Source organism: Nerophis ophidion, linkage group LG18, assembly GCF_033978795.1.
Source record: "Nerophis ophidion isolate RoL-2023_Sa linkage group LG18, RoL_Noph_v1.0, whole genome shotgun sequence".
Taxonomy (NCBI): Eukaryota; Metazoa; Chordata; class Actinopteri; order Syngnathiformes; family Syngnathidae; genus Nerophis; species Nerophis ophidion.
Genome location: NC_084628.1, coordinates 23,054,991 through 23,082,982, shown reverse-complemented (window position 1 = coordinate 23,082,982; position 27,992 = coordinate 23,054,991). Strand labels below are relative to the sequence as shown.

The window sequence follows — 27,992 nt, the reverse complement described above, 5'->3', positions numbered from 1 at the left end:
GAAAATTCTTTCCAGTTTTTCTCACCATCCAGACGTCTCCGCCTTGCGACCGGAAGTGGATCTGACAACATCAGAAGCTGAAGCGCTGCCCAAACATGGATTAAAAGTACAGTTTTTGTTTCCCTGGGCGCCTGAGTGTCAAAGTGAGGACCCGATGTCTAACACGGCGAGAAGCGGGGATTTAATCCACTTGAACGTGGGCGGGAAAAGGTAAGGAAGCGGTGACATGTTAGACGGCTAAGTGCAGCTAAACTAGCTTAGCTTCGTTCGGGAAGCTTCCATTGTCGGACACGGCAACCCCAACACTCCGTTGAATCCTTCCAGTGGAACTACGATGTGGTGAAATATAGCCTGGGTTTTGGTACTCTGAAGTTATACACTCAACGAGATGAGGCTGAACGGTAAAGGAATTTAAAGCACCAAACGATGGCCACCGTCCGACAATGTAAACATAGCTGAGAAAGGGGGGCTCCAACATGACACGATTTTGAGGCTGTTTTAAACAACTCCTTCAACAAAGGTTGAAACGAATGTTCTCTCTTAGCTCCGTGGTCTACACGTTTGTCACATTTCGACTTATTCGCTTTTTCTTTACTGTCTAAACAATAAACACTGAAGTGGACTGAAGGGTGTGTTTGTTTGCAGGTTCAGCACCTCCCGACAGACGCTCACTTGGGTTCCTGACTCCTTTTTTTCCAGGTGGGTGATTAAATCAAACGCACACAAACACGAATTGTTTAAGAATCAAAGCACTTAAAGCAGGGGTGTCAAACGGAAGGCCCGTGGGCCGGATCAGGCCCGCGAACAGGTTTTATCTGGCCTGCGGGATGAGTTTGCAAAGTATAAAATGAACCCATATTTTTTTATGAAATAAACTGCTCTTCTTTATGTGTCCAGTAGATGTCGTAATAGCAATTCTTTGTAGATGATGCTATCTATGTAAAAAAAATAAACCTCATGTTAGTGCACCAGTCGAGGAAAATTAGAAAATTATATTAATAACATCCTGTAATTTGATTTTATATATATTTTATCATCTTGATAGATTGAAAATGAACACCAATGAGTCGACTGATGAAAATTGTCACACAAATTATTCAGAAAGAATAAATAATGACAAATAAAGATAGAATACTATTAACCGCAACATGTAGGTGTAAAAAACAACAACAACATTATGATTTGTACATTTTCAGAATGTGCTTGTTCTATTTTTAAACAAAGAAAACAATTTGAAGTTGTCTTTATTTTTAAGTTATCGTCCTGTGATTTCACCTGTCCGGCCCACTTGGGAGTAGATTTTTCTCCATGTGGCCCATGAGTTTGACAGCCCTGACTTAAAGAGTAGGGTTTTAGTAAATTTTAAAATTATTTTTTTTTAATCAAAACCGCATCACTCGGCAAAATAAACAAGTAAATCTTGTAGGGTTGGTTTGGTGACATGACTCAAAAGGGCGTTAACCTGACTTAATTGAAATAATTATATTATCATCACTGTTCTAACTTCTGGGTGGCTTATGTGTTTGTTTTCAGTCTTTTGAGCGGCCGGATCTCCACTTTGAAGGATGAAACTGGCGCAGTGAGTGACTTGACATTAGTCAGCGTTGTTTCCTTGTGCCTTGTGGTAACGCCCCCTTGTCCGCCGTAGATCTTCATCGACAGGGATCCCTCTCTGTTTGCGCCCATCCTCAACTTCTTACGCACCAAAGAGCTCCACCCGCGCTCCGTCAGCGTGCACATGCTCATGCACGAGGCCGAGTTCTACGGGATCACGCCACTCGGTGAGCTGCTCTACCGTACGGTTTGGTTTGTAGGATGTTTTTGGTGCGGTGATGTCATTGTCGTGTGTTCAGTGCGTAAGCTGCAGCTGTGCGATGAGTTGGACCGCTCTTCCTGCGGAAACGTCCTGTTCAACGGCTACCTGCCCCCGCCGGGTAATCTCAAAACGCACCTGATAGTCCTGTAACCTGATGATGATGATGATGACTTCCTGTCTGTGTCCCAGTGTACCCTGCCAAGCGCCGCAATCGCCACAGCGTGGCGGGGTCACAGTTCACGACGGGTCGAGCCACGCCCGTAAAACGCAGCAACACAATGCCCCCAAACTTGGGCAACACTGGGATGCTGGCCAGAGGGGAGGACAGGGTGACTGGAGGTTAGGACACATGCCTGTCAAAGTTGACTTAAAATGCGTAAAAAGTACCAACCCAGGACGTGTGTAGGTCCCTCATCAGATCCGGGCCTGGTTCGAATCATCTGTGGCCATCATAACTGGATTGCGGCGGCGTACTCTCAGTTTGTGGTGTGTTACAGGTACACGCCAACGTCGGCAAAGCTTATACTAGACCTTTGATGGCATGACAGTATCGAAACATAAAATCCCTGCATTCCGTCTGTCAGGGTGAAGGAGTCCACCGGGTGGCAGCAGGTCTTCACGTCTCCTCGCCTAGACTGGGTCATCGACCGAGTGGCGCTCAACGCTAAGGTGATGAGTGGCTCTCTGGGGGACAACGACAAGATGGTGGCCGTCGCTTCGGGAACTGAAATCATCCTGTGGTCTATCTGCGCGGACGGCAATGGGAACGAGATAGGTGAGTCTTCACTAACAAGTTTTCTTTTTGTATACTCCGTGACTGAAAATGAATCTGGAGGTCAATCTTATATAATCAATTATTTATTTATTTATTTATTTCATCAACAAAGAGCAGCAATGTAAATATGCTGGAGTTAGCACAGTAGCTAATTTTCATCAGTTGTCCTAAGGCAGGTTAATACAGTAAAACTTCAACAGGTCATCATATAAAAGAATACGTAAATCACAAGACGTTACACATTACAAGCATACCATAAGCACAGACCATGGACAAAAATGAAACAAACAACACACAAAAAAAAAACATGTGAATAATCTAATTATGCGTGGATATCTGATTAGTTTTCAACTACTGTTTCAGTGCAGTTTTAAATGTTAAATAGGTGTCACAATTAGTTTTTGCTAATGTGCAGAACTGGGGCCCATTTCCCCACATAGTGTGGATAAAGAAAGACGTGAAAAACTATTACTAACATGTTTTTGTCATCCTCGTCCGTGATTACTTCAAGACTGATACGGTTAAGTAGGGCTGTATCATTATATAAGTGTTTTATATCGGTCATTATTGATATTTCTATGACCTATCATAGGAAAACGTATTTAATATACATGTTTTTATTTAAAACATAACCTTACTCCGTCAACACAAGCATGGGAAACACTTAATCAAAATTCTAAAATCACACAATATTTAACAATAAGCTATTAAAATGAAGGTGCACAAATAACGAATATGTAAGAAATGCTTAATATGGTGTAACAAGTGAATGTAAACAGAGAAACCTTAGAACTATTTTTTGCAGGTTTACTGTCAGGAAGTTACAGCTGTGCTCTAAAGGGTGAGCATGGCTAAGGTTTGCGTGGTGTTGCCGCTCTTGGTGGGGGACGATCGCTTTGCATCATTTACAGACCACATTAGTCTGACTACGGTCTGTTTAAAAAAAAAAAAAAAAAAAAAAAAACTGCCCTACCGTAGAGTTTCCTCTTTTATCCAAAATGTATTTGCTTTCTGAAGCAAATAAATTGCTACATTTTCTTCTCACTACACTCAAAAAAAATTAACCATGCGACACAACAAGATGGCGCAACCAAACTTATCAGTTGATTGGTTTTTGGCGTGTAACTCCCGCCGATCAGTGATCACTTCTTGCATTGCTCGCCTTTTTTCATGCAACCAACCTTGCTTTACAAATTTCTTCAGATGAAAAATTAATAAAAAAACGATATTGAATATGTGTTTATTGAAATATACAGTACAGGCCAATAGTTTGGACACACCTTCTCATTCAATGGGTTTTCTTTATTTTCATGACTATTTACATTGTAGTTTGTCACTGAAAGCATCAAAACTATGAATGAACAAATGTGGAGTTATTACTTGACAAAAAAGGTCAAATAATTGAAGAAATGTTTTATATTTTGGTTTCTTCAAAATAGCCATCCTTTGCTCTGATTACTGCTTTGCACACTCTTTACATTCTCGCGATAAGCTTCAAGAACGAGTCACCTGAAATGGTTTTCACTTCACAGGCGTCATAGTTTTGATGCTTTCAGTGACAACCTACAATGTAAATAGTCATTAAAATAAAGAAAACGCATTGAAATGAGAATGTGTCCAAACTCTTGGCTTGTGCTGTGTATTGATATTGTTTTATCACCCAGCTCTGTGGTTTACATTATGAGCAAAAATTATATCAAACAATTGCTTTTAGCTTGTTTCCTCAAGCATCTTACGAAAAAACATCAGTAGAAAAGACTCAAAATACAACACCAGTGGTTTACATTTTCTTTCTCTTTTTTGCTCTATTTCAGTCTTTCGCCCCTCAAGGATGCTCATGATTTTAAGGATTACTTTAGGCTTGAGTCTTTTAAGCTGTTTCCATCCAAACCCTGTAGTAAAGCGGTCCTTACCTTCCTCATGTTGCCATTATTTGGAAATGTATGCCGGCTGTCCTCTTCTTTAGTTGCATTGCTACAACTAGCAACTACCGGTCTGGCAGCCATCTTTGATCATTCCTTCAAATTCTGCACAAAAATAACCTGTTTGGCGATGAAGATGCTAGAAAAACAAACTAAACAAAATAAAATTGCCTTTGGTCCTCTGTAGGTGAGGTCACTTTTAGCTCCAAAAAGTGGGTGCTTCTAAATGTGCTGAAAACCAGCATGAAAACTCATTAAAAAAAGAAAATCAGATTTTACCTGTAGACATCTCCTTTAGGTCTTAAACTCTGAAATAAGTTAATGTCAGCATTTGAGGAACCCCTTAATGGTATGTTCCTCACACGGCATCAGGTGGTACCTGAGAGCAAGTATTCACATTGTGCTACTGTCCTTGCAGGCGTCTTCAGCCTCAACGTGCCGGTGGAGGCGCTCTTCTTCGTGGGTAACCAGCTGATCGCCACCAGCCACATCGGGAAGGTTGGCGTGTGGAATGCCGTCACCAAACACTGGCAGGTGGGTCAGCGTGCACGTGAAGAAGCGCTGTCCTTGTGCTCGCATTGAAGGTTTTGCTGTTGTCCGAGCAGAACCAGGATGTGGTTCCCATCAGCAGCTACGACACAGCGGGATCCTTCCTCATCCTGGGATGCAATAATGGATCCATCTATTACATCGGTACTACACACACTTCACATGTTAGGGCGGGGCAAGGAATCCAATTCTAGTTTTAATTTTGGCTTCTCACTGTTAAAAACAATTGTAAAAAAAACATTAAATGGGCAAATTGCTGAGCTTGCACAGTGAAATGGATAAGTAAGTGTGTGAGTGAAAAAAATGTTTTCCAGAAGTTTGGGCAGTCACCATGCTTACTACAGGTGTAAAAATAATGGATTTTCAAAGGAATCGTTACCAAAAAGATTTGGTAACGATTCCTTGGAAGTATACATGTGTATATTGACAGTAAAAAGCTTTTCTATTCTATATCATGTAAATAACTCCGCTGCACAGCTGCTTGGAGTTGTAAACAATAGAGGCTAAAGGCTTTATACTAAGCTACGAGCTACATCGCAAATCGCAAATTATATACCTTACTCGTCCATTGCCAAACACAGTAGGCATTGATCCAAAGTAGTTTTTTTTGGGAAAATCATTGTTTTGCCTTAGGATGGTGAATTTATTGTCTCACAGTAGAACGCTAAACGAGCTACACAACAACGTGAGCCAACATATTAGTCAAACATATGTAATTTACTGTTATTACTGACCGTTTCATTGTCTCCTTAATTGCCATAAATAGTAGACACCAATCCTGCCATTAAAAATAGTTTATTGGAAAATCCATCTTTATACTGGCTCAGATTTCTGAAGCAGGACTCTTTAAAGTGCATTGCACACACGAAAAAGACTTCAGAGTTGAAGGTATATTGCCAAAAATCATAAGTTAAAAGTAAGGTACTTTCTTACTTCAGATGAGGCTGAATGTTTGTGTAGTGACTTGTGCTGGCTAAAGCAAACACACATTTTCCTTCATTGGGTTTCATTGTCGCCTTGATGTAGGAGCACAGCTGCTTTCACATTACTTTCAATTGGCTGATTCAGGGAAGGATGTTCGGGTAAATGTCTCTGATCTATGGATAATCCGCTGAACAAAACTCAATAGGAACCGTTTGGGGGAAGTATGAAGACAGGAAAGATTGTTTAATGAATATCTCCGCAATGCCTCCACGGTTTGATTTCAACTTTTTGGGACTTATGCAGATCCCAATAAACACAAGCAGGAATCATCAGGTAAAAAAAAGTTGGTTTTGCATAATAGGGCCCCTTTAATACTTGGCGTTATCTTAGAAGTATGCTAACTTGTCCTATGTCATCAATGCTTTTTTTAGCCACATTTGTATGTTTTAATCTACAAATCATGGATTTTGATGCTTGGCCCCATCTTGGAAGTATGCTAATATGTTTTATATTAGCATGCTAACCTTTTAGGCTAGCTTTTAACTGATTTTATATGTTTAAATCTAAAAACCATGGCTTTAGATACTTGGCAACATCTTAAAATTATGCTAATGTCTTTTATATTAGCATGCTAACATTTTATGCTAGCTTTTCAGCTGATTTTATATGTTGAAATCTAAAAATCATGGTTTTGGATACTTTTACGCAACTTTAGAAGTCAACCAAAATAATAATTATTTGTTGCCATAATCTTCCAGCCCAACTCCATGATATACATCTTTGTGTTGTTGTTTTAGACGTCCAGAAGTTTCCTCTAAGGATGAAGGACAACGACCTACTGGTGACAGAACTGTACCGCGACCCGACTAAGGACGCCATCACTGCACTGAGCGTGTACCTCACCCCTAAAACCAGTACGGACCCTCAGATGTTCTCGGTGCCGCGACTCGTCAACCGTCGTCTTAATCGTGTCTTTGTGCCGCTCAGGCGACAGCGGCAACTGGATCGAAATAGCTTACGGCACCAGCTCCGGCTCCGTTCGGGTCATCGTGCAGCACCCGGAGACAGTGGGCTCCGGCCCTCAGCTGTTCCAGACATTCTCGGTCCACCGGAGCCCCGTCACCAAGATCATGTTGTCCGAGAAACATCTTATCTCAGGTGCTGGATAAGGAGGATGTGACTTACTCGTTTTCCAGGCCTTAGCACACGCTAATGTTTACTTGTTTGTGGGCCCGCCAGTGTGCGCAGACAACAACCACGTACGCACCTGGACCGTGACCCGCTTCAGAGGGATGATATCAACCCAGCCGGGCTCCACACCACTCACCTCCTTCAAGGTCCTCAGCCTGGACGCCGACGACGCGCACGCAGGTTGCAGTGCCGGCACAGAGATAGGTAGCGTCCTAGCAGCTAGCAGGGTGTGGGGGGGTCAAAGGTTGCTCGCTAACCTTGTGTTGTGGCGTCAGGACCGTACGGAGAGAGAGACGACCAGCAGGTGTTCATCCAGAGAGTAGTACCAGACACTGACAAACTCTACGTTAGATTGTCATCCAACGGCAAAAGGTGTGTGTCTTTAAGTCATAAGAGTCACAAGTGATGCTTCAGTGAGTGTATGGCACACTCAATAGCTGTATTGATGCTACACTGTTACCGTGATTATTATTCATAATGATCATCCGCCATCTGCTGGATTTTAAAAAGTTATATTATTTGTAAATAACATTGCTAGTTAGCAAACATACCATCTTTCTCAGACCATTGAGCGCATCTGGATATACATTTTCCCATATATTAGTTGCACCGGACTATAATCCGCTAATATAAACCTTGTGAAATTAGTTATTTACGCATAAATATTTGATAAATGTTTATTTACATACTGTAATTGTTTCCAAATGGTGTCTGTAACACGGCAGTAAAACAAAACAGAAGTCATGGTCATGGACCCACTAGCTGCGGAAGCTAGCACGCCAATCAGCTAAACAGATTCAATAAGTCCACGGTGACGTTTTAGTGAATTCACTGAGGAATTTGTGAAATTGAAAGCCGTTGTAAGTTAATAAAATTAACACAGACACAGTGTTAGCATATAAGCTGACGCTAGAGGCGATTACATTACGATAGCAGGTATAAATATGCAGGAAAAGACTCCTACAGACATCACACATGGGACGGTTTAGTAAGTAAGAATTCCATCCGTCCATCCATTTTCTTCCGCTTATCCGAGATCAAGTCACGGGGGCAACAGCCTGAGCAAAGAAGCCCAGACTTCGCTCTCCCCAGCCACTTTGTCCAGTTCCTCCCAGGGGATCCTGAGGTGTTCCTAGGCCAGCCGTGTCCTGGGACTTCCCTTTGGCCTCCTGCCAGTTGGACGTGCCCCAAACACCTCCCTAGGGAGGCGTTCTGGTGGCATCCTGAGCACATGCCCGAACCACCTCATCTGGCTCCTCTCGATGTGGAGTAGCAGCGGCTTTACTCTGAGTTCCTCACGGATGGCAGAGTTTCTCACCCTATCTCTAAGGGAGAGACCCGCCACCCGGCGGAGGAAACTCATTTCGGCCGCTTGTACCCGTGATCTTGTTCTTTCGGTCATAACCCAAAGCTCATGACCATAGGTGAGGATAGGAATGTAGATCGACCGATAAATTGAAAGCTTTGCCTTCCGACTCAACTCCCTCTTCACCACAACGGATCGATACAGCGTCCGCATTACTGAAGACGCTGCATCAATCCGCCTGTCGCTCTCACAATCCACTCTTCCCCCACTTGTGAGGCTCGTAGGTACTTGAACTCCTCCACTTGGGGCAAGATCTCCTCCCCAACTTGGAAATGGCAGTCCACCCTTTCTCGGGCGAGAACCATGGACTTGGGCTTGGAGGTGCTGATTGTCATCCCAGTCGCTTCACACTTGGTTGCAAACTGATCCAGTGAGAGCTAAAGATTCTGGCCAGTTGAAGCCATCAGGACCACATCATCTGCAAAAAGCAGAGACCTAATCCTGCAGCCACCAAACCGGATCCCCTCAACGCCCTGACTGCGCCTAGAGATTCTGTCCTTAAAAGTTATAAACAGAATCGGTAACAAAGGGCAGCTTTGGCGGAGTCCAACCCTCACTGGAAACTGGTCCGACTTACTGCCGGCAATGCGGACCAAGCTCTGACACTGATCATACAGGGAGCGGACCGCCACAATCAGACAGTCAGATACCCCATACTCTCTGAGCACTCCCCACAGGACTTCCCGTGGGACAAGGTCAAATGCCTTCTCCAAGTCCACAAAGCACATGTAGACTGGTTGGGCAAACTCCCATGCACCCTCAAGGACCCTGCTGAGAGTATAGAGCTGGTCTACTGTTCCACGACCAGGACGAAAACCACACTGTTCCTCCTGGATCCGAGGTTCGACTATCCGGCGTAGCCTCCTCTCCAGTACACCTGAATAGACCTTACCGGGAAGGCTGAGGTGTGTGATCTCACGATAGTTGGAATGCACCTTCCGTTTCACCTTCTTAAAGAGAGGAACCACAACCCTGGTCTGCCAATCCAGAGGTACCGCCCCCGATGTCAATATGATGTTGCAGAGTTTTGTCAACCAAGACAGCCCCACAGCATCCAGAGCCTGAAAGAACTCCAGGCGGTGCTCATCTACCCCCGGGGCCTTGCCACAAAGGTACTTTTTAACTACCCCGGCAACCTCAGCCCCAGAAATAGAGCCCACCACAGATTCCCCAGGCACTGCTTCCTCATCGGAAGATGTGTTGGTGGGATTGAGGAGGTCTTCGAAGTATTCCGTCCACCGAACCACAACAGCCGCAGTAGAGGTCACAGCACACCATCCCGAGGCAGCGGATGGTGGACCAGAATCCCTTCGAAGTCGTTTTCCATGGCTTCCCCAAACTCCTCCCATGTCCGAGTTTTTTGCCTCAACTACCGCTGAAGCCGCACTTCGCTTGGCCTGTGTGTACCTGTCCGCTGCCTCTGGAGTCCCATGAGTCAAAAGGACCCGAGAGGACTTTCTTCAGCTTGACGGCATCCCTCACTGCCGGTGTCCACCAGCTGGTTCTAGGATTACCGCCACGACAGGCACCAACCACCTTGCGGCCACAGCTCCAATCAGCCGCCTCGACAATAAAGGTATGGAACATGGTCCACTCGGACTCAATATCCAGTGCCTCCCTCGTGATATGTTCAAAGTTCTTCCGGAGGTGGGAATTGAAACTCTCTCTGACAGGAGACTCTGCTAGACGTTCCCAGCAGACCCTCACAATGTGTTTGGCTCTGCCACATCTGTCCGGCATCCTCCCCCACCATCGGAGCCAGCTCACCACCAGGTGGTGATTGGTAGAAAGCTCTGCCCATCTCTTCACCCGAGTGTCCAAAACATGAGGCCGCAAATCCGATGACACAACTACAAAGTCGATCATGGAACTGCGGCCTAGGGTGTCCTGGTGCCAAGTGCACATATGGACACCCTTTTGTTTGAACATGGTGTTTGTTATGGACAATCCGTGACAAGCACAAAAGTCCAATAACAAAGCACCACTTGGGTTCAGATCTGGACGGCCATTCTTCCCAATCACGCCTCACCAGGTTTTACTGTCGTTGCCAACAAGAGCGTTGAAGTCCAGGGAATTCAAGGGAATCACCCGGGGGAGCACATTCCAGTACTCCTTCGAGTGTATCCAAAAAAGGTGGGTAGTCTGAACTGCTGTTTGATGCGTAAGCACAAACAGTCAGGACCCGTCCCCCCTCCCGAAGGTGGATGGAGGCTACCCTCTGGTCTACTGGATTGACCTCCAACGTGCAGGCTTTGAGCCGGGGGGCAACAAGAATTGCCACCCCAGCCCGTCGCCTCTCATTGCCTGCAACGCCAGAGTGGAAAAGAGTACAACCCCTCTCGAGAGAACTGGTTCCAGAGCCCTTGCTGTGCAGCAAAGTGAGTCTGACTATATCTAGTCGGAACTTCTCCACCTCGCGCACCAGCTCAGGCTGCTTCCCTCCCAGCGAGGTGACGTTCCACGTCCCAAGAGCTAGCTTATGATCTGGACGCCAAGTGCCCTGCCTCAGCGGGCGCCCAGCACCAGACCGCTATGGCCCCTTCAATGAGTGGCGAGCCCAATGAAAGGGAGGGGCCCACTTTGGTTGTTTGGGGCTGAGCCCGGCCGGGCCCCATGGGCACAGGCCCTGGCGCTCGCCATTGTGTCCCACCTCCGGGCCTGGCTCCAGCGGGGAGCCCCGGTGATCCGCGTCCGGGCAAGGGAAATCTATGTCCTCGAGTTGTACTTTTCATAAAGGTGTTTGAGCTGCTATTTCAATCAATCAATCAATGTTTATTTATATAGCCCCAAATCACAAATGTCTCATAGGACTGCACAAATCATTACGACTACAACATCCTCGGAAGAACCCACAAAAGGGCAAGGAAAACTCACACCCAGTGGGCAGGGAGAATTCACATCCACTGGGACGCCAGTGACAATGCTGACTATGAGAAACCTTGGAGAGGACCTCAGATGTGGGCAACCTCCACCTCTAGGGGACCGAAAGCAATGGATGTCGAGCGGGTCTAACATGATACTGTGAAAGTTCAATCCATAGTGGCTCCAACACAGCCGCGAGAGTTCAGTTCAAGCGGATCCAAGACAGCAGCGAGAGTCCCGTCCACAGGAAACCATCTCAAGCGGAGGCGGATCAGCAGCGTAGAAATGTCCCCAACCGATACAGGCGAGTGGTCCATCCTGGGTCCCGACGAGCGGTCCATCCAGGGTCTCGACTCTGGACAGCCAGTACTTCATCCATGGTCATCGGACCGGACCCCCTCCACAAGGGAGGGGGGGACATAGGAGAAAGAAAAGAAGCGGCAGATCAACTGGTCTAATTTGTCTGATCCCTCACCTAGACCTGTTTGTCTTGGAAGCCCCCGGACAACATAGCTCCTAGGATCATTGGGACACGCAAACTCCTACCACAATAAGGTGGCAGCTCAGAAAGGAGTAAGAATTGTTTTAGTTATATCGTCAAACTTATAAACGCTGTTTGGAGTATATGAGTAGCGACGCTATGGACGATTAGAATACAGAATGGTACTTCTACTTGCGGTTCAAAGCTTTAAAAAGCAAGAATTCACATACACCCAGCAGCACCTGCAGTGAGTGAACTCGTCCAAAAGATGGCAGTACAGCACAAACAATAATTACACCATTTCAGTGTCTTCGCGTGTGTTTAATGAAAACTCTTCTTGTATTATGGCAGTCAGCAAAGAAAAATCCATAAATTAGCTGTGCCATTGTATAACCCTAAGTTTGGAATTTACAGTATTATCGTTTTGAAAAGGGTGATTGATAACAGACTTGGATGAAATCATGGATTGGTGACTGCTCATTTTCTGGAGACGCAAGCTAGTGCTATCCAGCACGATCAAACGACACAGTAGTGGTATGGGTCACATGGTGACAGAGTTTCACTCCTTGTGTCCCACAATGCATCAGTACGACCCGTCACTAATCCTCCGCGCGTGTTTCAGAGTGTGTGAAGTGCGCTCGGTGGATGGCACCTCCATCACGGCCTTTGTAGTCCACGAGTGCGAAGGATCCAGCCGCATCGGCTCACGGCAGCGCCGCTACCTGTTCAGCGGCCACGGCAACGGCAGTATCCAGATGTGGGACCTGACCACCGCCATGGAGATCGCCGGCAAAGTGGACATCAGAGGTCAGACCCCGCCCTCATGTTGCGATGGCGAGCTCTGTGGTCGCTGACGTGTGCTCTGATTGTGTGTCTCGCAGCACTGGGCGGGCCCACCGAGGAGGAGCTGCTGGAGCTTCTGGACCAGTGTGACCTGGCTCTGACCAGAACTCCTGACAGCACACCTCGAGCCTCCACATGCAGGTACGCACGCACACCGTGATGATGTCATCGGCGCCACTCATTCTTGCACTTCCTGTCGCTCCAGTCTGCACTCACAGCTCAGTGACGGCGTCAGACCGGAGCGTCTTCACTCTGCAGGAAGAGGAGCCGCAGCGTTGGGTTCATCAGGGTCGCTGTGCGGGAGTCTTCCTCGCCAAGCCTCGCTCGCCAGATCCGCTCGTGACCCGCCCTCTTTCGCCTTTTCAGCGTACGGATCGCAGTCCCTCTCCGGCAGTAGCCCTCGCCCCCATCGCCACCCCGACCGAGACAGGGAATGGGGGTCCGCTCGCAGGGGAAGCTTCGTGGAGCGTTGCCAAGAGCTCGCCAAGGGTTCCGAGGTAGCGGCGGCGGGAGTGGAGGGAATGAGGCGGAGTTTGGCCGTTTGTAGCGAGTCAGAAGCCCACTTTGGTTTCAGGACGTCGACCGCCTTCTCCGTCTTGCCTGGTTCCCGCCCCTCCCCGCTGGGATCGCCTCCCTCCATGATGCCGACGCCCTCGCCATCGTTGCCGCAATGTAGGCTCACGCCCACCTCCCCCACAAGCCCCGCCTCAGCATCGTCAAGCCCGACGCGTTCTGAGACGGCCAGCTCCGCCCCTTCTCCGTCCGAGGCAACGACGTCGCCCGAAAGCCAGGACAGTCCGGCCGGCAGCACGGCCGCCAGCCCCAAACCTCAGATGAACGAAACCAGCTTCTGACTTCCTGGCTGAGAGGGCTGTTGCCATGGTTACCAACATGTCGCCAAAGCTTCACTTCAATGGTCGAGGAAAAAAAACGCCTCAAGACGAATGAGAATCTTTTCCTTGTTTTTACGGTTTGTAACGCTCGTCTTCCGACCCGCTCAGCCTTGGAAGTCGATAACAAGCGCCATGATTGTGACATTTGTAAATAAGAGTCGTGTCAAAGTCGGCATTTTTACGAGCGCGTGAAGCAGAAGACTTTCCTACAAAAAAAAACAAAGTACAAGAAGATATTTTAGTACAAATTAATGACTTTGAAAAAAGTGTGTAGCTTGGTTCATTCAAGTCAACAGTGAGGACCAATCAGTGATCAATAAGTCATCCCTCCAGGATCCCACCCACTTTGTGAAGATTTGTCACGGACTAAAGGGCCTGATTTTGCGACAGCTTTAAAAAAAATAAGGCGGAACGTTTTAAATTTTGTAATTTTACAAATTTCCAAGTGTGCTTTTCAATTGATGTAGTTAGGAAGACTTTCATTGATGTTGGGAGTCCTACCTCCACTTCACCACCAGGGAGCACTCCCATTTCAGTGAGTCTTTCTCCTACCTGTAAGTGGGGATGCAGGAACTAATCGGATTGGCCGAATTGTGCGAGGATTTGGCGTGAAATTGTGAAATCCTGGAGGGTGTGAATTTGTGTTCAAACGCGTTAATCAGCCGCTGACGTCGCACAAAACACGTGACATCCGTGTTGGGGCACTGGTGCACCTTCTGGTTGGTGGAAGTAACTCAAGCTGGCTAAGCTCCGCCCACCAAGCGTCTTGGCATCAGACATGTCCGCTGTCTTCCTAACAGGCTTGCTTCTAAAGCAGGGGTGTCCGGGGTGCGGTCCGCAGCTGATCTGTTTGACTCTAAAAATTATACCAAGAAAAATGTGGAATAAAAGAGAAAACGGGTGAAATGTAAAAATAAAAAGTTGCAAGATTGACACTAATAACACTCAGCTGTCATGTAGGCAGTTTTTTTTTTTAATTTAATTTTTTTACTTTAAAACTTACTTCTCAAAAATAGAAAATTATGATCAATGCACAGATTTGAAGTTGATCTAGATGTATAAGGTTTACAAGTAAAAATAATATATATATTGATATGACCTATTTTTAACTTATTGAACCAAAAGCGATATTGGGATGAATTTTTTCAATGTAGTCTAAGGCTCCAATTACTTCACCTCAAATATTATACTTTGTTTTTATCCAATTAATTTTTCTAATAAATTTTAATTAAATACAAATGTTCCTGTTATAAAACATAAAAACCTGTCAACGGATAGATATGTAGTAGATCTAAGCTGGGGTTCTTAACATTTTTGACTTTGGGCTCAATATTAACACACAAATAAATGTACATACAGTTAGTACATAAATGACCTAAATTATTAATAAATGTTTTTTTTTAACTAAAGTGAAAATAGAAATAGAACTTCACTACTTTAGTCATGATTTTTGCGCTTAAGCTGCAGACTTCTGTTTGATATTGTCATTACTGCCACAAGTGGTAGAAAAGTGTATTACAATTGAGTACCATGGACCCCAGCTGCAATATTTTTGATGTTTCTCTGTGGGGTGCTCACGACCTAACAATGGTTAAGAAACTATGGCGTCACATTAGTGCCAAAAATCCAAGCGCATAAATACTGTTAACGCGCGCTGATTCTCCACTTCGTGCGCGCGCGCGACACCCTTTTGCGCACGTGTGGTGCCCTTGGTGCGCGCGCGGCGCCTTTTCACGTGCGCGCGGTGCTTATGTGTGCGCGCGCCGTCTTCGTTTTGGCACTTTGGGGGCATGTATGCTTAGACGGCCCCTCCTTTCTGATTGGTCAGGCGAAAAAAACTCAGGGCCAATCCGAAGTATAGCAGGGCGGGTCAACGTCAATATGTATCAAAATGATACAGCTCCTGTCGACAAACATCCATCCATCCATTTTCTACCGCTTATTCCCTTTCGGGATCCCGGAGGGCGCTGGCGCCTATCTCAGCTACAATCGGGCGGAAGGTGGGGTACACCCTGGACAAGTCGCCACCTCATCGCAGGGCCAACACAGATAGACAGACATTCACACTCACATTCACACACTAGGGCCAATTTAGTGTTGCCAATCAACCTATCCCCAGGTGCATGTCTTTGGAAGTGGGAGGAAGCCGGAGTACCCGGAGGGAACCCATGCATTCACGGGGAGAACATGCAAACTCCACACAGAAAGATCCCGAGCCTGGATTTGAACCCAGGACTGCAGGAACTTCGTATTGTGAGGCAGACGCATAAACCCCTCTGCCACCGTGAAACAAATTCTTAAAAAGTCCAAATTTTGTGGAGTTGCGGAAAATGCCAATTGAATTTTATGTAAAAGTCTTTGAAGAAGGTAATGTCTCATCTGTTGAGAGAACATCACATAGTTAATGAAGTGTCAAGATCAATATCTCTCTTTTCATACAACCAGTCCACAAATATGTTTTCTTTCCTCACTTGTCTGTTTTAAAAAATATTTTTATTTATTTAATATTTGTATATGTAAATATTGAATGTATACCATAATGGGGCACTATTAATTTTCTTTCCTCTATCTACTTTAAGTTTACACCTGAGTTTACCCGAACCCACTTATCTAGGACCACATGATTAGCATATGGGCCTAATCATTGATGTTATGATTGCAATTACTATTTTAGTAGAATAATGAATGAAAAGTTATCACTACAATTAATGAATATGGTTTTAATATTACCATAAAAAGTATTTAGGTTTCTGCAAACAACTCAAACTATGGAAAATTAGATATCAGCCCAGATCAGTATAGATGGCAGAGTTAAAAATATGTATTTAAAAAAAACAACAAAAAATCTAGCTCAATACATTAGGCAAATTAAATCTGATAGATAATAGTGTAAGACTTACTTGTTCAGCCATGATAGCCCCATGAAAACCTGACATTTATAACAAATCGAACCGTTTGAAAATGATTTGAAAATTGAGCAAGTTATGGTTATTTAAATAGTACATGTTCCTTGACAACTATGTACTGGGCGGGGCCAGCTGCCTGAGGTAAGATGGCCGCCACATTGCCAATGACTGACAGCGCTCAAAGCCAATCAGAAAGAAGGGGTCGTCTAACCATTCCCGCCCCCAAAGTGCCAAAACAAACATGACAGCGCGAGGAGAGATGCCAGACCGAGACGGAGCGTGCGCACATAGGCACCGTGCGCCTGCAAAAAGGCACCACATGCGCGCGCGAAGTGGAGAATCAGCGCGCGATAACAGTTTTTATGCGCTTGGATTTTTGGCACTAATGTCATGCCATAAGAAACCCTGATCTATTGCTATTCAAGCGGTGAAAGTAAAAAAAAAAACATTTAATATGTGACTTGTTTTCTTCACACTTTAATGACTGAGACCATTTTGGGTCCCCGGAATCTTTAACACTCACCATATTTGAGGGTTACAAAATATATTTGTTTTGAAAATGAAAATTATCAAAATGGCCCCGTGTGCGTTCACTTGTCAGTGGAAAAACTTTGGACACCCCGGTCTAAGTAGTCCATTCTGAGATGGTGGATGAATCCACCAAACAAGGCGTGATGCGGCGTGCCCCAAAATGTTTGTCTTCCATTGTCGCCGTGTCCCTGAGCGTGGATGATGGCCAGGATGCGCTTAGACCTTGGCCAAGTTGGCGTCCAGCATCTCCAGCAGCAGTCTGTGGAGAGGAACGCGACGGCGCGTCCTCAGCAGAACCTCCACGGCCCGCTCGGCCGTCTCACGCAGCAGCGGGAGGCTCATCAGCAGGCGGCCCGCTCGGTGGCGCCCCCCGCAGGACGCCTCGTAGTCCTGCAGGGCCTCGTGCAGACCGTCCTGGAAGCGCTGCAGCGAGTCGGGACAGTCCACCGGGTCCACGTCTGGTGGAGGCGGAGACATTGGAAAACTAAATAATGCATAAAGTGTGACATGGTTCCCGTGGATGCGCGTCCATGCGTGCACGCTCACACATCGGACGCTGCTTTGTTTTGTGCGCTGTGCTAATGGGCATCACGTCCTCCGGCAGACATTTTAAAAGAGAGGAGACCTCCGCCAGGGTGTCTCTTATTGATCGCAAACACAGCTGCTTGTCTCATCAAACAAACCATCCAATCACCTTGTTTATTCCAAAAGCCCCCAGAAAGACGACTCATGGAGTTGCTGATCAATATTACTACAATGGCCTCCCAGCCAGCCACCGATCAATACCAATAACCACTCTTCAGGGATCAATAGGTCCACGCTGACCCAAGTCCAACAACTGCTAACCACACATTACATAGGTTTCTTTATATTTTACCTTGACAATGTACTTAATGAAAATGACAACATACATAACAGACTCTTACTGAAATATGTTTTTCATTACATGCTCACATGAATGCAATGTAGGTTAAAATACAAGTTGTCCCTAAAGTACACATTGTACATTATACAAAAACTGTGAATTACACAAAATTTTCAATATCACATTATTTCACAAAATAATGTATTATTTTGAAATAATTATATTAAAATATTTTTCAATAAAGTATTATGAAACATATACAGTTATAACAATATACTACGATTAAATACATACTATAATAAAATGATACAAAAATATAGGCACTTATATGTTACAATTAATAAATACAATGAAAAAAGTTGTATATATTATAAATATAAATATATTATATATATTTATATATTACTTTTAAAACATTTCAAATTCGTTTATTATCATGACTTAATATTACACTTAAAAATTAAATATTTAAAAATAATTACAATCAAATATTTTTTACCCTAATAAAAAGACAAATATAGACACGTATTATATATAAAAAATAAATATTACAATGAAATATATTTTTTCATAATTTAATATATACAGATATATTTAATTATATTTTATTCATACACGTGATTATAGTTATATAGCGCTTTTTGTCTAGTATATATATATATATATAAATGTACATATATATACACACACGTATATTATATTTATATTTTATTTACACATATATTATTTATACATATATATGTATAAATAATATATATGTGTATATGAATAAAATAAATATATACATATATATATATATAAATACATACATACATATATATATAAATACATATATATATATATATATATATATATATCGTTCTTTAAAAATGTATGATTTGTGTGGCTAAGGGGAGGCATACTGTATTCATAATTGATATTTAATGTATAGAAATATAACTATATATAACTATACATATAAATATATTTAGTGTTGGTTATAGTAATTGTTCTTAAGCAAGGCAGTGTTTCATTTTTTATTTAATTTTCACAATATAAAAATTAGCTGTGGAATGCAAATGACTTTAGACGCCTTGTGTTCAGTGTGTGTGTTTACCTGCGTTGGCGAGGGCCATGGCCTTGAGGGTGACCACCTCCTCGAGGCTGAGCTCCATGAGACGGTAACGTGAGGTCAGGTGACGTACGGCGTGGTAGAGCTCACTGAGGCCGGTGAGGCGACACTGACTCTCGTCCAGGCGAAGGTTCTTGGCGAACACCAGCTCCTTCCCCGCCGCGCCCTGCGAGCGCCAGGCCACGCCCACCAGCAGCGCCTCCATCCAGCCGCTCTGCAGCAGTGACATCTGGTCCACCAATGAGAGCGCGGAGAAGCCTGCAATGTAAACACGCCAGAAGCCATTAGTGTCCATGCCTGTAGCTCGCGTGGATAAGGTGTGCTGTACCTGGGATCTGCTTGGCCCAGCCAATCAGAACCAGCAGCTGGCGGTTGAGGAGGTCGCAGAGGGTCAGCAGGGTGCCGTCATTGGTCGATTCATCCTGATTGGCAGCCAGAGGGGCGGGCTCTGTCAGCAGCAAATGGGAAATGACCTTGTTTCCTAATCGACACAACGGCGACAGTCAGGTGACGTTCAAAATGGCCTTCACCAACATTTCACTCACGGCTGCGGCTGCTGCAGGCGGCGTGCGGCGTTCTGGAATAGGAAGTTATTCCTGCCTCAGCTCGTCTTTTGTACTTCTGTCGTCCTCCTCTCACTCGATCCATGCGAACGCCTGCAGGAAACAAACTTTTTAGACCGCGCTTCTCCGTCATGTTGGAGTCCACATTATCATGTGGATAGTATGACATCGAAACCAACGTGGAATAACATACAAGCTAGCATTGAAGCCAACGTGGAATAACATACAAGCTAGCATTAATCCAACGTGGAATACAAAAAAGATAGCATTAATCCAACGTGGAATATATAAAAGCGAGTATTTAATCAAACGTGGAATAACATAGAAACTAGCATTGAATCCAACGTGAAATAACGTAGAAGCTGGCATTTAAACCAATATGGAATAATATAACAGCGAGCATTGAAGCCAACATGGAATAACATAAAAGCTAACATTGAAGCTAAAGTGGAATACCATAGAAGCTAGCAGTGAGTCCAACGTGAAATGACAGACGATAGCATTGAAGCCAATGTGGAATAACATAGAAGTTAGCATTGAAGCCAAAGTGGAATACCATAGAAGCTAGCATTGAAGCCAACATGGAATAATATAGAAGCTAGCATTCAAACCAACGTGGAATAACAAAAAAGCTAGCATTGAATCCAACATGGAATAACAGACAAGCATTGAAGCCAATGTGGAATAACATTGAAGCCAATGTGTAATACCATACAAGCTAGCATTAAAGCCAATGTGGAATAACATAGTAGCTAGCCTTGAAGCCAACGTTGAATAACATAAAAGGCTAGCATTTAAACCAACATGGAATAAAATGAAAGCGAGCATTGAATCCAATGTGGCATAACATAGTAACTAGCACTGATTCAGAGGTGGAATAATATATAAGATAGCACTGAAGACAACATGGAATAACATAAAAAAAATGCATTAAAGCCAATGTGGCATAACATAGAAGCTTACGTGGAATAGCGTAGAAAGTAACATGAAAACACACTTCGAAGCTATCACCCAATAACTTTAAAGCTAAAATTTAAGCCAAAGTGGAATGACATAAAAGCTAACATGGAATACAATTGACGTTAACATGGACTGAAATAGAAGCAAACATGCAATAAAATAGACACTAACATGGAATAAAACAGAAACTGAAATTAAATAAAAAATAGAAGCAAACATGCGATAAAATAGACACTAAAATGGAATAAAACGGAAAAAAATATAAAAAAAGGTTAAGATGGAATAAAATAAAAGCTAACATGGATTAAAGTAAAAGATAAAAGGGAATAAAATAGAAGCTAACACTGATTAAAGTACAAGATAACATGGATTAAAGTATAAGATAAAGGGGAATAAAATAGAAGCTACCATGGAATAAAGTAGAAGATAAAAATGGATTAAATAGAGACTAACATGGAATAACGCACAAGCTGAAATGGAATAAAATAGTTAACATGGATTAAAGTATAAAATAAAGGGCAATGAAGTAGAAGCTACCATGGATTAAAGTAGAAGATAAATGGGAATAAAATAGAGGCTAACATGGAATGAAATAAAGGTCACATGGAGTAAAGCAGAAGCTGAAATGGAATAAAATAGTAGTTAACATGGACTAAAGTAGAAGATAAAAGTGAATAAAATAGAGGCTAACATCCACCTGGGGATAGGTTGATTGGCAACACTAAATTGGCCCTAGTGTGTGAATGTGAGTGTGAATGTTGTCTGTCTATCTGTGTTGGCCCTGCGATGAGGTGGCGACTTGTCCGGGGTCTGCCCCGCCTTCCGCCCGATTGTAGCTGAGATAGGCGCCAGCGCTCCCCGTGACCTCGAAGGGAAAAGGCGGTAGAAAATGGATGGATGGATAGAATAAAATGAAGCTCACATGGAGTAAAACAGAAGCTGAAATGGAATAAAATAGTATTTAACATGGATTCAAGTAGAAGATAAAAGTGAATAAAATAGAGGCTGGCAGGGAATAAAATAGTACTGGTAGTTAACATGGATTAAAGTGGAAGATAAAAGGGAATAAAATAAGAGGCTAACATGGAAAACAACAAAGCTCACATGGAATAACGCTGAAGCTGCAATAGAATAAAATAGCAGTTAACATGGATTAAAGTGGAAGATAAAGTGAATACAAATAGAAGCTAACATGGAATAAAATAGTAGTTAAGATGGATTCAAGTGGAAGATAAAAGCGAATAAAATAGAGGCTGACAGGGAGTAAAATATTACTGGTAGTTAACATGGATTAAAGTGGAAGATAAAAGGGAATAAAATAAGAGGCTAACATGGAAAACAACAAAGCTCACATGGAATAACGCTGAAGCTGCAATAGAATAAAATAGCAGTTAACATGGATTAAAGTGGAAGATAAAGTGAATACAAATAGAAGCTAACATGGAATAAAATAGTAGTTAAGATGGATTCAAGTGGAAGATAAAAGCGAATAAAATAGAGGCTGACAGGGAGTAAAATATTACTGGTAGTTAACATGGATTAAAGTAGAAGATAAAAGGGAATAAAATAAGAGGCTAACATGGAAAACAACAAAGCTCACATGGAATAACGCTGAAGCTGCAATAGAATAAAATAGCAGTTAACATGGATTAAAGTGGAAGATAAAGTGAATACAAATAGAAGCTAACATGGAATAAAATAGTAGTTAAGATGGATTCAAGTGGAAGATAAAAGCGAATAAAATAGAGGCTGACAGGGAGTAAAATATTACTGGTAGTTAACATGGATTAAAGTAGAAGATAAAAGGGAATAAAATAAGAGGCTAACATGGAAAACAACAAAGCTCACATGGAATAACGCTGAAGCTGCAATAGAATAAAATAGCAGTTAACATGGATTAAAGTGGAAGATAAAGTGAATACAAATAGAAGCTAACATGGAATAAAATAGTATTTAACATGGATTCAAGTAGAAGATAAAAGTGAATAAAATAGAGGCTGGCAGGGAATAAAATAGTACTGGTAGTTAACATGGATTAAAGTGGAAGATAAAAGGGAATAAAATAAGAGGCTAACATGGAAAACAACAAAGCTCACATGGAATAACGCTGAAGCTGCAATAGAATAAAATAGCAGTTAACATGGATTAAAGTGGAAGATAAAGTGAATACAAATAGAAGCTAACATGGAATAAAATAGTAGTTAAGATGGATTCAAGTGGAAGATAAAAGCGAATAAAATAGAGGCTGGCAGGGAATAAAATAGTACTGGTAGTTAACATGGATTAAAGTGGAAGATAAAAGGGAATAAAATAAGAGGCTAACATGGAAAACAACAAAGCTCACATGGAATAACGCTGAAGCTGCAATAGAATAAAATAGCAGTTAACATGGATTAAAGTGGAAGATAAAAGTGAATAAAATAGAGGTTAACAGGGAATAAAATAGTAGTTAAGATGGATTCAAGTGGAAGATAAAAGTGAATAAAATAGAGGCTAAGATGGAATAAAGCCCCACTGACCTTCCCTCATCATCCCGGCCTGCAGACACTTGTGGAAGCGACAAGCCTGACACGCCTTCCTCCTCCGCTTGTTGATCTCACACTCCTTGCTCACAGGGCAGCTGTACTCCATGTTGCCTAGGCAACCACACAGTAGAGTCCAAGTCCAGGGAAGTCAGACCAAGTGAAGAATGCACCAGTGATCAATAGATGTGATTATTGCTGTCTGCTCTCACGCTAATCAATAACAAATGTTGGGGTTCAGCTTGTCCACATCCATTGAGATTAGCATTGATCAGCCCCCTCCCCTCCCCTCCCCCGCAGGCATGCTTTAACCCAAATAAAACAGGAAGTGTTATTATTCATAGTCTTTGGAGATGTTTTGTATTGGAATAAGCAGTGCTTTCACCAGGGTCACATGACCACCCGGCGGTCACATGACCACACGGCGGTCACATGACCACACGTGAGACGTGTGTCACCTTGGACGGTGCGCTTGAAGAAGGCCTTGCAGGCCTCGCAGGACGCCACGCCATAGTGGAATCCCGACGCCATGTCGCCACAGACCAGGCACAGCCGCTCGGGCGCCACCGGCGGCAGGAAGTGACCTCTGAAGAGCGCCTCCACCTGCGGGCCCAAGAGACGCTCCCGCTCAAACTTCCAAACATTGGGAAATAATGTTTTCAAAAGAAAGTTTGTCACCTCGCAGGAAAAGTGATCGGGCACAGAGAAACAGGAGGAAGCGACAGACGGCGTGGCGACGCCACTTCCTGCGCTTGAACTTGACCCTGTCGGGGAGCCCAGCTGCGTGGGGGGGGTTGAAGACGAGGATGAGGAGGGGGAAGGGGCGTCCAGGAAGCTCCTGAGGAAGACGACTGTGATGAAGGTGGCAGTACACACATTTCAGCTACAAATAAATCAGAGTGAGACTTCTTGGTCAGTGACAAGATCTGGCGTTTTTTGGATCAGAGTGAGACATCTCAGTAAGCATCACAATTATGTTATTGAAATATATTTTCTTTGTGGATCAGAGTGAGACATCCCAGCCAATGTTATGTTATTGAAATAATATTTTGTCTTTTTGGATCAGAGTGAGACAACATGATCAACATCACTGTTTTGTTATTTAAGTAATATATTAACTTTTTTGATGAGAGTGAGACATCTCACTCAGCCTTGCTGTTATGTTATTGAAATAAAAGTTTGTCTTTTGGGATTAGAGTGAGACACCTTAATCCAGGGGTGTCAAACTCATTTTAGATCGGGGTCACATGGAGAAAAATCTACTCCCATGTGGGCGGACTAGGAAAATTAGAGCACGATAACTTGAAAATATAGACAAACATCAGACTGTTTTCTGTGTTTAAAAACAGAACAAGAGTGCACATTCTGATAATATACAAATTATGTTTTTTTTTTTTTTACACTTACATGTTGTTGTTAATAGTATTCTACCTTTATTTGAGTTTTTTCATACGATCGGAATTATTAAAATGGGACCCATTACCTCCCTGCTTGGCACTCAGCATCAAGGGTTGGAATTGGGGTTTAAATCACGAAAAATGATTCCCGGGCGCGGCACTGCTGCTGCCCACTGCTCCCCTCACCTCCCAGGGGGTGAACAAGGGTATGGGTCAAATGCAGAGGACAAATTTCACCACACCTCGTGTGTGTGTGTGTGTGTGTGTGCGACAATCATTGGTACTTTAACTTTATGTGATCATGATCATCAGTCAACTCTTTGGTGTTAATTTTCAATCTACAAAGATAAAAAAATAATATCAAAATCAAATAACAGGATGTTTTTTATGTAGTTTGTTAATTTTCAATATTTTATATTTGCATCTCATCTGCAAAGATACGAAGAATTTCCATTGCAACATCTAGTGGACACATTTAGAACAGCGGTTTAATTCATAAAAAAATTTTGGCTCGTTGTTGTACTTGGCAAACTCATCCAGCGGGCCGGATAAAACCTGTTTGCGGACCTGATGTGGCCCGCGGGCCGTACGTTTGACACCCCTGCCTTAATCATCATCACTGTTATGGAAATGTCATTCCTTTTTTGATCAGAGTGAGAAATCATGATGAAAATCACAGTTTTGTTATTAAAGTAATCCTTTGTTGATCAGAGTGAGACATCTCAGTCAACGTCACTGTTCTGTTATTAAAGTAATACATTTTCTTTCTGAATCAGAGTGAGACATCTCAGTCTGCATTGCAGTTATGTTATTGAAATAATATTTTGTCTTTTGGGATCAGAGTCAGACGCCTTAGTCAACATCACTGTTATGGAAATGTCATTCCTTTTCTGATCAGAGTGAGACATCATGATCAACATCACTGTTTTGTTCCTTCCATCCATCCATCCATTTTCTACTGCTTATTCCCTTTCGGGTTGCTGGTGCCTAACTCAGCTACAGAAGGGCGGAAGGCGGGGTACACCCTGGACAAGTCACCACCTCATCGCAGGACCAACACAGATAGACAACATTCACACTCATGTTCACACACTAGGGACCATTTAGTGTTGCCAATCAACCTATCCCCGGGTGCATGTCTTTGGAAGTGGGAGGAAGCCGGAGTACCAGGAGGGAACCCACGCAGTCACGGGGAGGACATGCAAACTCCACACAGAAAGATCCTGAGCCTGGGATTGAACTCAGGACCTTCGTATTGTGAGGCAGACGCACTAACCCCTGCCCCACTGTTTTGTTATTAAAGTAAAATATTTTCCTTTTTGGATCAGAGTGAGACATCTCAGTCAAAGTCACTGTTTGGGTATTTAAGTTATTTATTTCCTTTTATGATCAGAGTGAGACATCTCAGTCACCGTCAGTTTTGTTATTGAAATATCTTCCCTTTTTAGGTCAGAGTGCGACAGCTCAGTCAACATTACTGTTTTGTCATTGATTAAAAAATATATATATATGTATTTTTGTATCTAAGCGAGACATCATAATCAACGTCGCTGTTTTGTTATTGAAATATCTTTATTTATTTGATCAGAGTGACACAACTTCAAAATCACAGTTTTGTTATTAAAGTAATATATTTTCTTTGTGGATCAGAGTGAAACATCTCATTCAATGTTATGTTAATGAAATAATATTTTGTCTTTTGGGATCCGAGTCAAACAACATGATCAACATCACCGTTTTATAATTCAAGTAATATATTTTCCTTTTTGGATCAGAGTGAGAGATCATGATGAACATCACTGTTTTGTTAAAGTAATCCTTTGTTGATCAGAGTGAGACATCTCAGTCAACGTCACTGTTTTGTTATTAAAATAATATATTTTATTTATGAATCAGAGTGAGACATCTCAGTCTGCATCGCTGTTATGTTATTGAAATAATATTTTGTCTATTGGGATCAGAGTGAGACACCTTAGTCAACATCACTGTTATGGAAATGTTCCTTTTTTGATCGGAGTGAGAAATCATGATCAACATCACTGTTTTGTTATTAAAGTAATATATTTACTTTTTTGATCAGAATGTGACATCCCAGTCAACGTCACAGTTTTGTTATTGGAATATCTTTCCTTTTTAGGTCAGAGTGAGACATCTCAGTCAACAGCACTGTTATGTTATTGATATAATAAAAAATAGTTTTTTTTTTGGATGAGAGTGAGACATCCCAGTCAATATTACTGTTTTGTTATTGATTTTAAAAAATATATACATATTTTTGGATCCGAGCAAGACATCACAATCAACGTCACTGTTTTGTTATTGAAATCTCTTTACTTTTTTGATCAGTGAGACAACACAGTTGACATCACAGTTTTGTTCTGAAATATTGTCTTATTTTATCAGATTAAGACGTCTGTCAACATCAGTTATGTTATTGATATAAAAAAATAAATATTTCTTCATTTTGGATAAGAGTAAAAAATCCTGCTCTAAATTAAAGGTGTCCAAAATACTATAAAATAAATTTAGTATTAGCCAATTAATTAATTGTTGTTGTAATGTTTCGTAATGAATCATCTTGCCGAGTCTCACCGCTCTGTGCTGACCGAGTGATAGTCCAGATCCTCCACATCCATCTTGATCCAGATCCAGTCCACTTCAGAACCTGATGTAAAAGTAGAGAGACGGTGCGTTCAGGTGCAGTAGTAACAATTCAATGTTGGAACAGTCAGATGACAAAAGGAAGGAACTCATCTGAACTTGTCTCGTATTTATCTGCCTCCTGTGGTGGCAGTGAGTGGGCGGGGCCAGGCCAGGCGGCTCAGCCAATCAGGCGATGGACCGTTCTTCAATCATCTCTATTGATTTGGACAGTGACAGATGTAGGCCGTCCGCGCGGTTATGAAACATCACAACGTTGTAAACACGGCGGGGAATCTAACCCGCGATCCCATCACTGCGGGGCCAAAATGCAACTCAAAGGAAAGAACCGCCTCAGCGGCATCAAAGAGTCGTACAAAGTGGACCTGACGGTTCTGGGTGGGTGCAAATCAGGGTCACGGCGGCTCTGAGTCGACCTGGAATCTCTGCAGCTCAGCTGCCTGCAGGGATCCAGGTCAGTGCAGGTCAGGGTTCCCCCTGGAGCAGCGTCTCCACACTCTCACTTACTGTCCTTTAAGAAGTTTTTGGACCGGACAGAACCAGCACACTGACCAACACCCACTCTTGTGCATGAATAGACGCAACAAAAACACACCACTAGGGGTGATAAGGAGCGTAATGAAAAGCATTGTTACTCTTCTGCAATAATCAAATTAATAACAATTACTATAGAACTATACATTATAATGATATAAGAATCATAAATAATATTAATATTTATGATACATAAATACTCAACATTTTTATAGTATAAATATTCCATCCATCCATTCATTCAAGGCTGTTTGTCCCTTGCAGGGTTGCTGGAGCCTATCTTAATATTTATAAATATTATTATTTTATAATATAAATGT

At 42.9% G+C, this 27,992-nt stretch overlaps 2 protein-coding genes across 2 annotated transcripts; one reads left to right on the top strand and one right to left on the bottom strand.

Annotated features, from left to right (window-relative positions):
• The first annotated feature begins 18 nt into the window (after nucleotides 1-18).
• shkbp1 (SH3KBP1 binding protein 1) lies at nucleotides 19-14,566 on the top strand. The gene is made up of 17 exons (XM_061877718.1): nucleotides 19-210; nucleotides 646-699; nucleotides 1,534-1,579; nucleotides 1,649-1,781; nucleotides 1,854-1,934; nucleotides 2,006-2,155; nucleotides 2,223-2,313; nucleotides 2,401-2,591; nucleotides 4,932-5,047; nucleotides 5,119-5,206; nucleotides 6,784-6,900; nucleotides 6,974-7,144; nucleotides 7,226-7,381; nucleotides 7,453-7,549; nucleotides 12,509-12,693; nucleotides 12,768-12,870; nucleotides 12,935-14,566. The coding sequence occupies exons 1-17, from the start codon at nucleotides 155-157 to the stop codon at nucleotides 13,581-13,583; spliced, it is 2,484 nt and encodes an 827-aa protein (XP_061733702.1). The 5' UTR covers nucleotides 19-154; the 3' UTR covers nucleotides 13,584-14,566.
• LOC133536955 (estrogen-related receptor gamma-like) lies at nucleotides 12,179-27,843 on the bottom strand. The gene is made up of 8 exons (XM_061877720.1): nucleotides 27,070-27,843; nucleotides 23,759-23,918; nucleotides 23,539-23,683; nucleotides 23,078-23,194; nucleotides 19,581-19,691; nucleotides 19,364-19,516; nucleotides 19,021-19,293; nucleotides 12,179-17,517 (listed from the first exon to the last, which is right to left on the bottom strand). Exons 1-8 carry the CDS (start codon nucleotides 27,111-27,113, stop codon nucleotides 17,276-17,278), a joined length of 1,245 nt encoding a protein of 414 aa, XP_061733704.1. The 5' UTR covers nucleotides 27,114-27,843; the 3' UTR covers nucleotides 12,179-17,275.
• Nucleotides 27,844-27,992: the final 149 nt, after the last annotated feature.

Coding starts and splice junctions, on each gene's coding strand:
- LOC133536955 (XM_061877720.1), bottom strand. CDS start 27,113: ATGGATGTGGAGGATCTGGACTATCACTCGGTCAGCACAGAGCG. Junction 19,692..23,077: donor GGCCGGGATGATGAGGGAAG/GTCAGTGGGGCT, acceptor TGTTTCCTGCAG/GCGTTCGCATGGATCGAGTG. Junction 19,294..19,363: donor CTGGGCCAAGCAGATCCCAG/GTACAGCACACC, acceptor TTTACATTGCAG/GCTTCTCCGCGCTCTCATTG.
- shkbp1 (XM_061877718.1), top strand. CDS start 155: ATGTCTAACACGGCGAGAAGCGGGGATTTAATCCACTTGAACGTGGGC. Junction 1,935..2,005: donor CGGCTACCTGCCCCCGCCGG/GTAATCTCAAAA, acceptor TCTGTGTCCCAG/TGTACCCTGCCAAGCGCCGC. Junction 12,694..12,767: donor CGGCAAAGTGGACATCAGAG/GTCAGACCCCGC, acceptor TGTGTCTCGCAG/CACTGGGCGGGCCCACCGAG.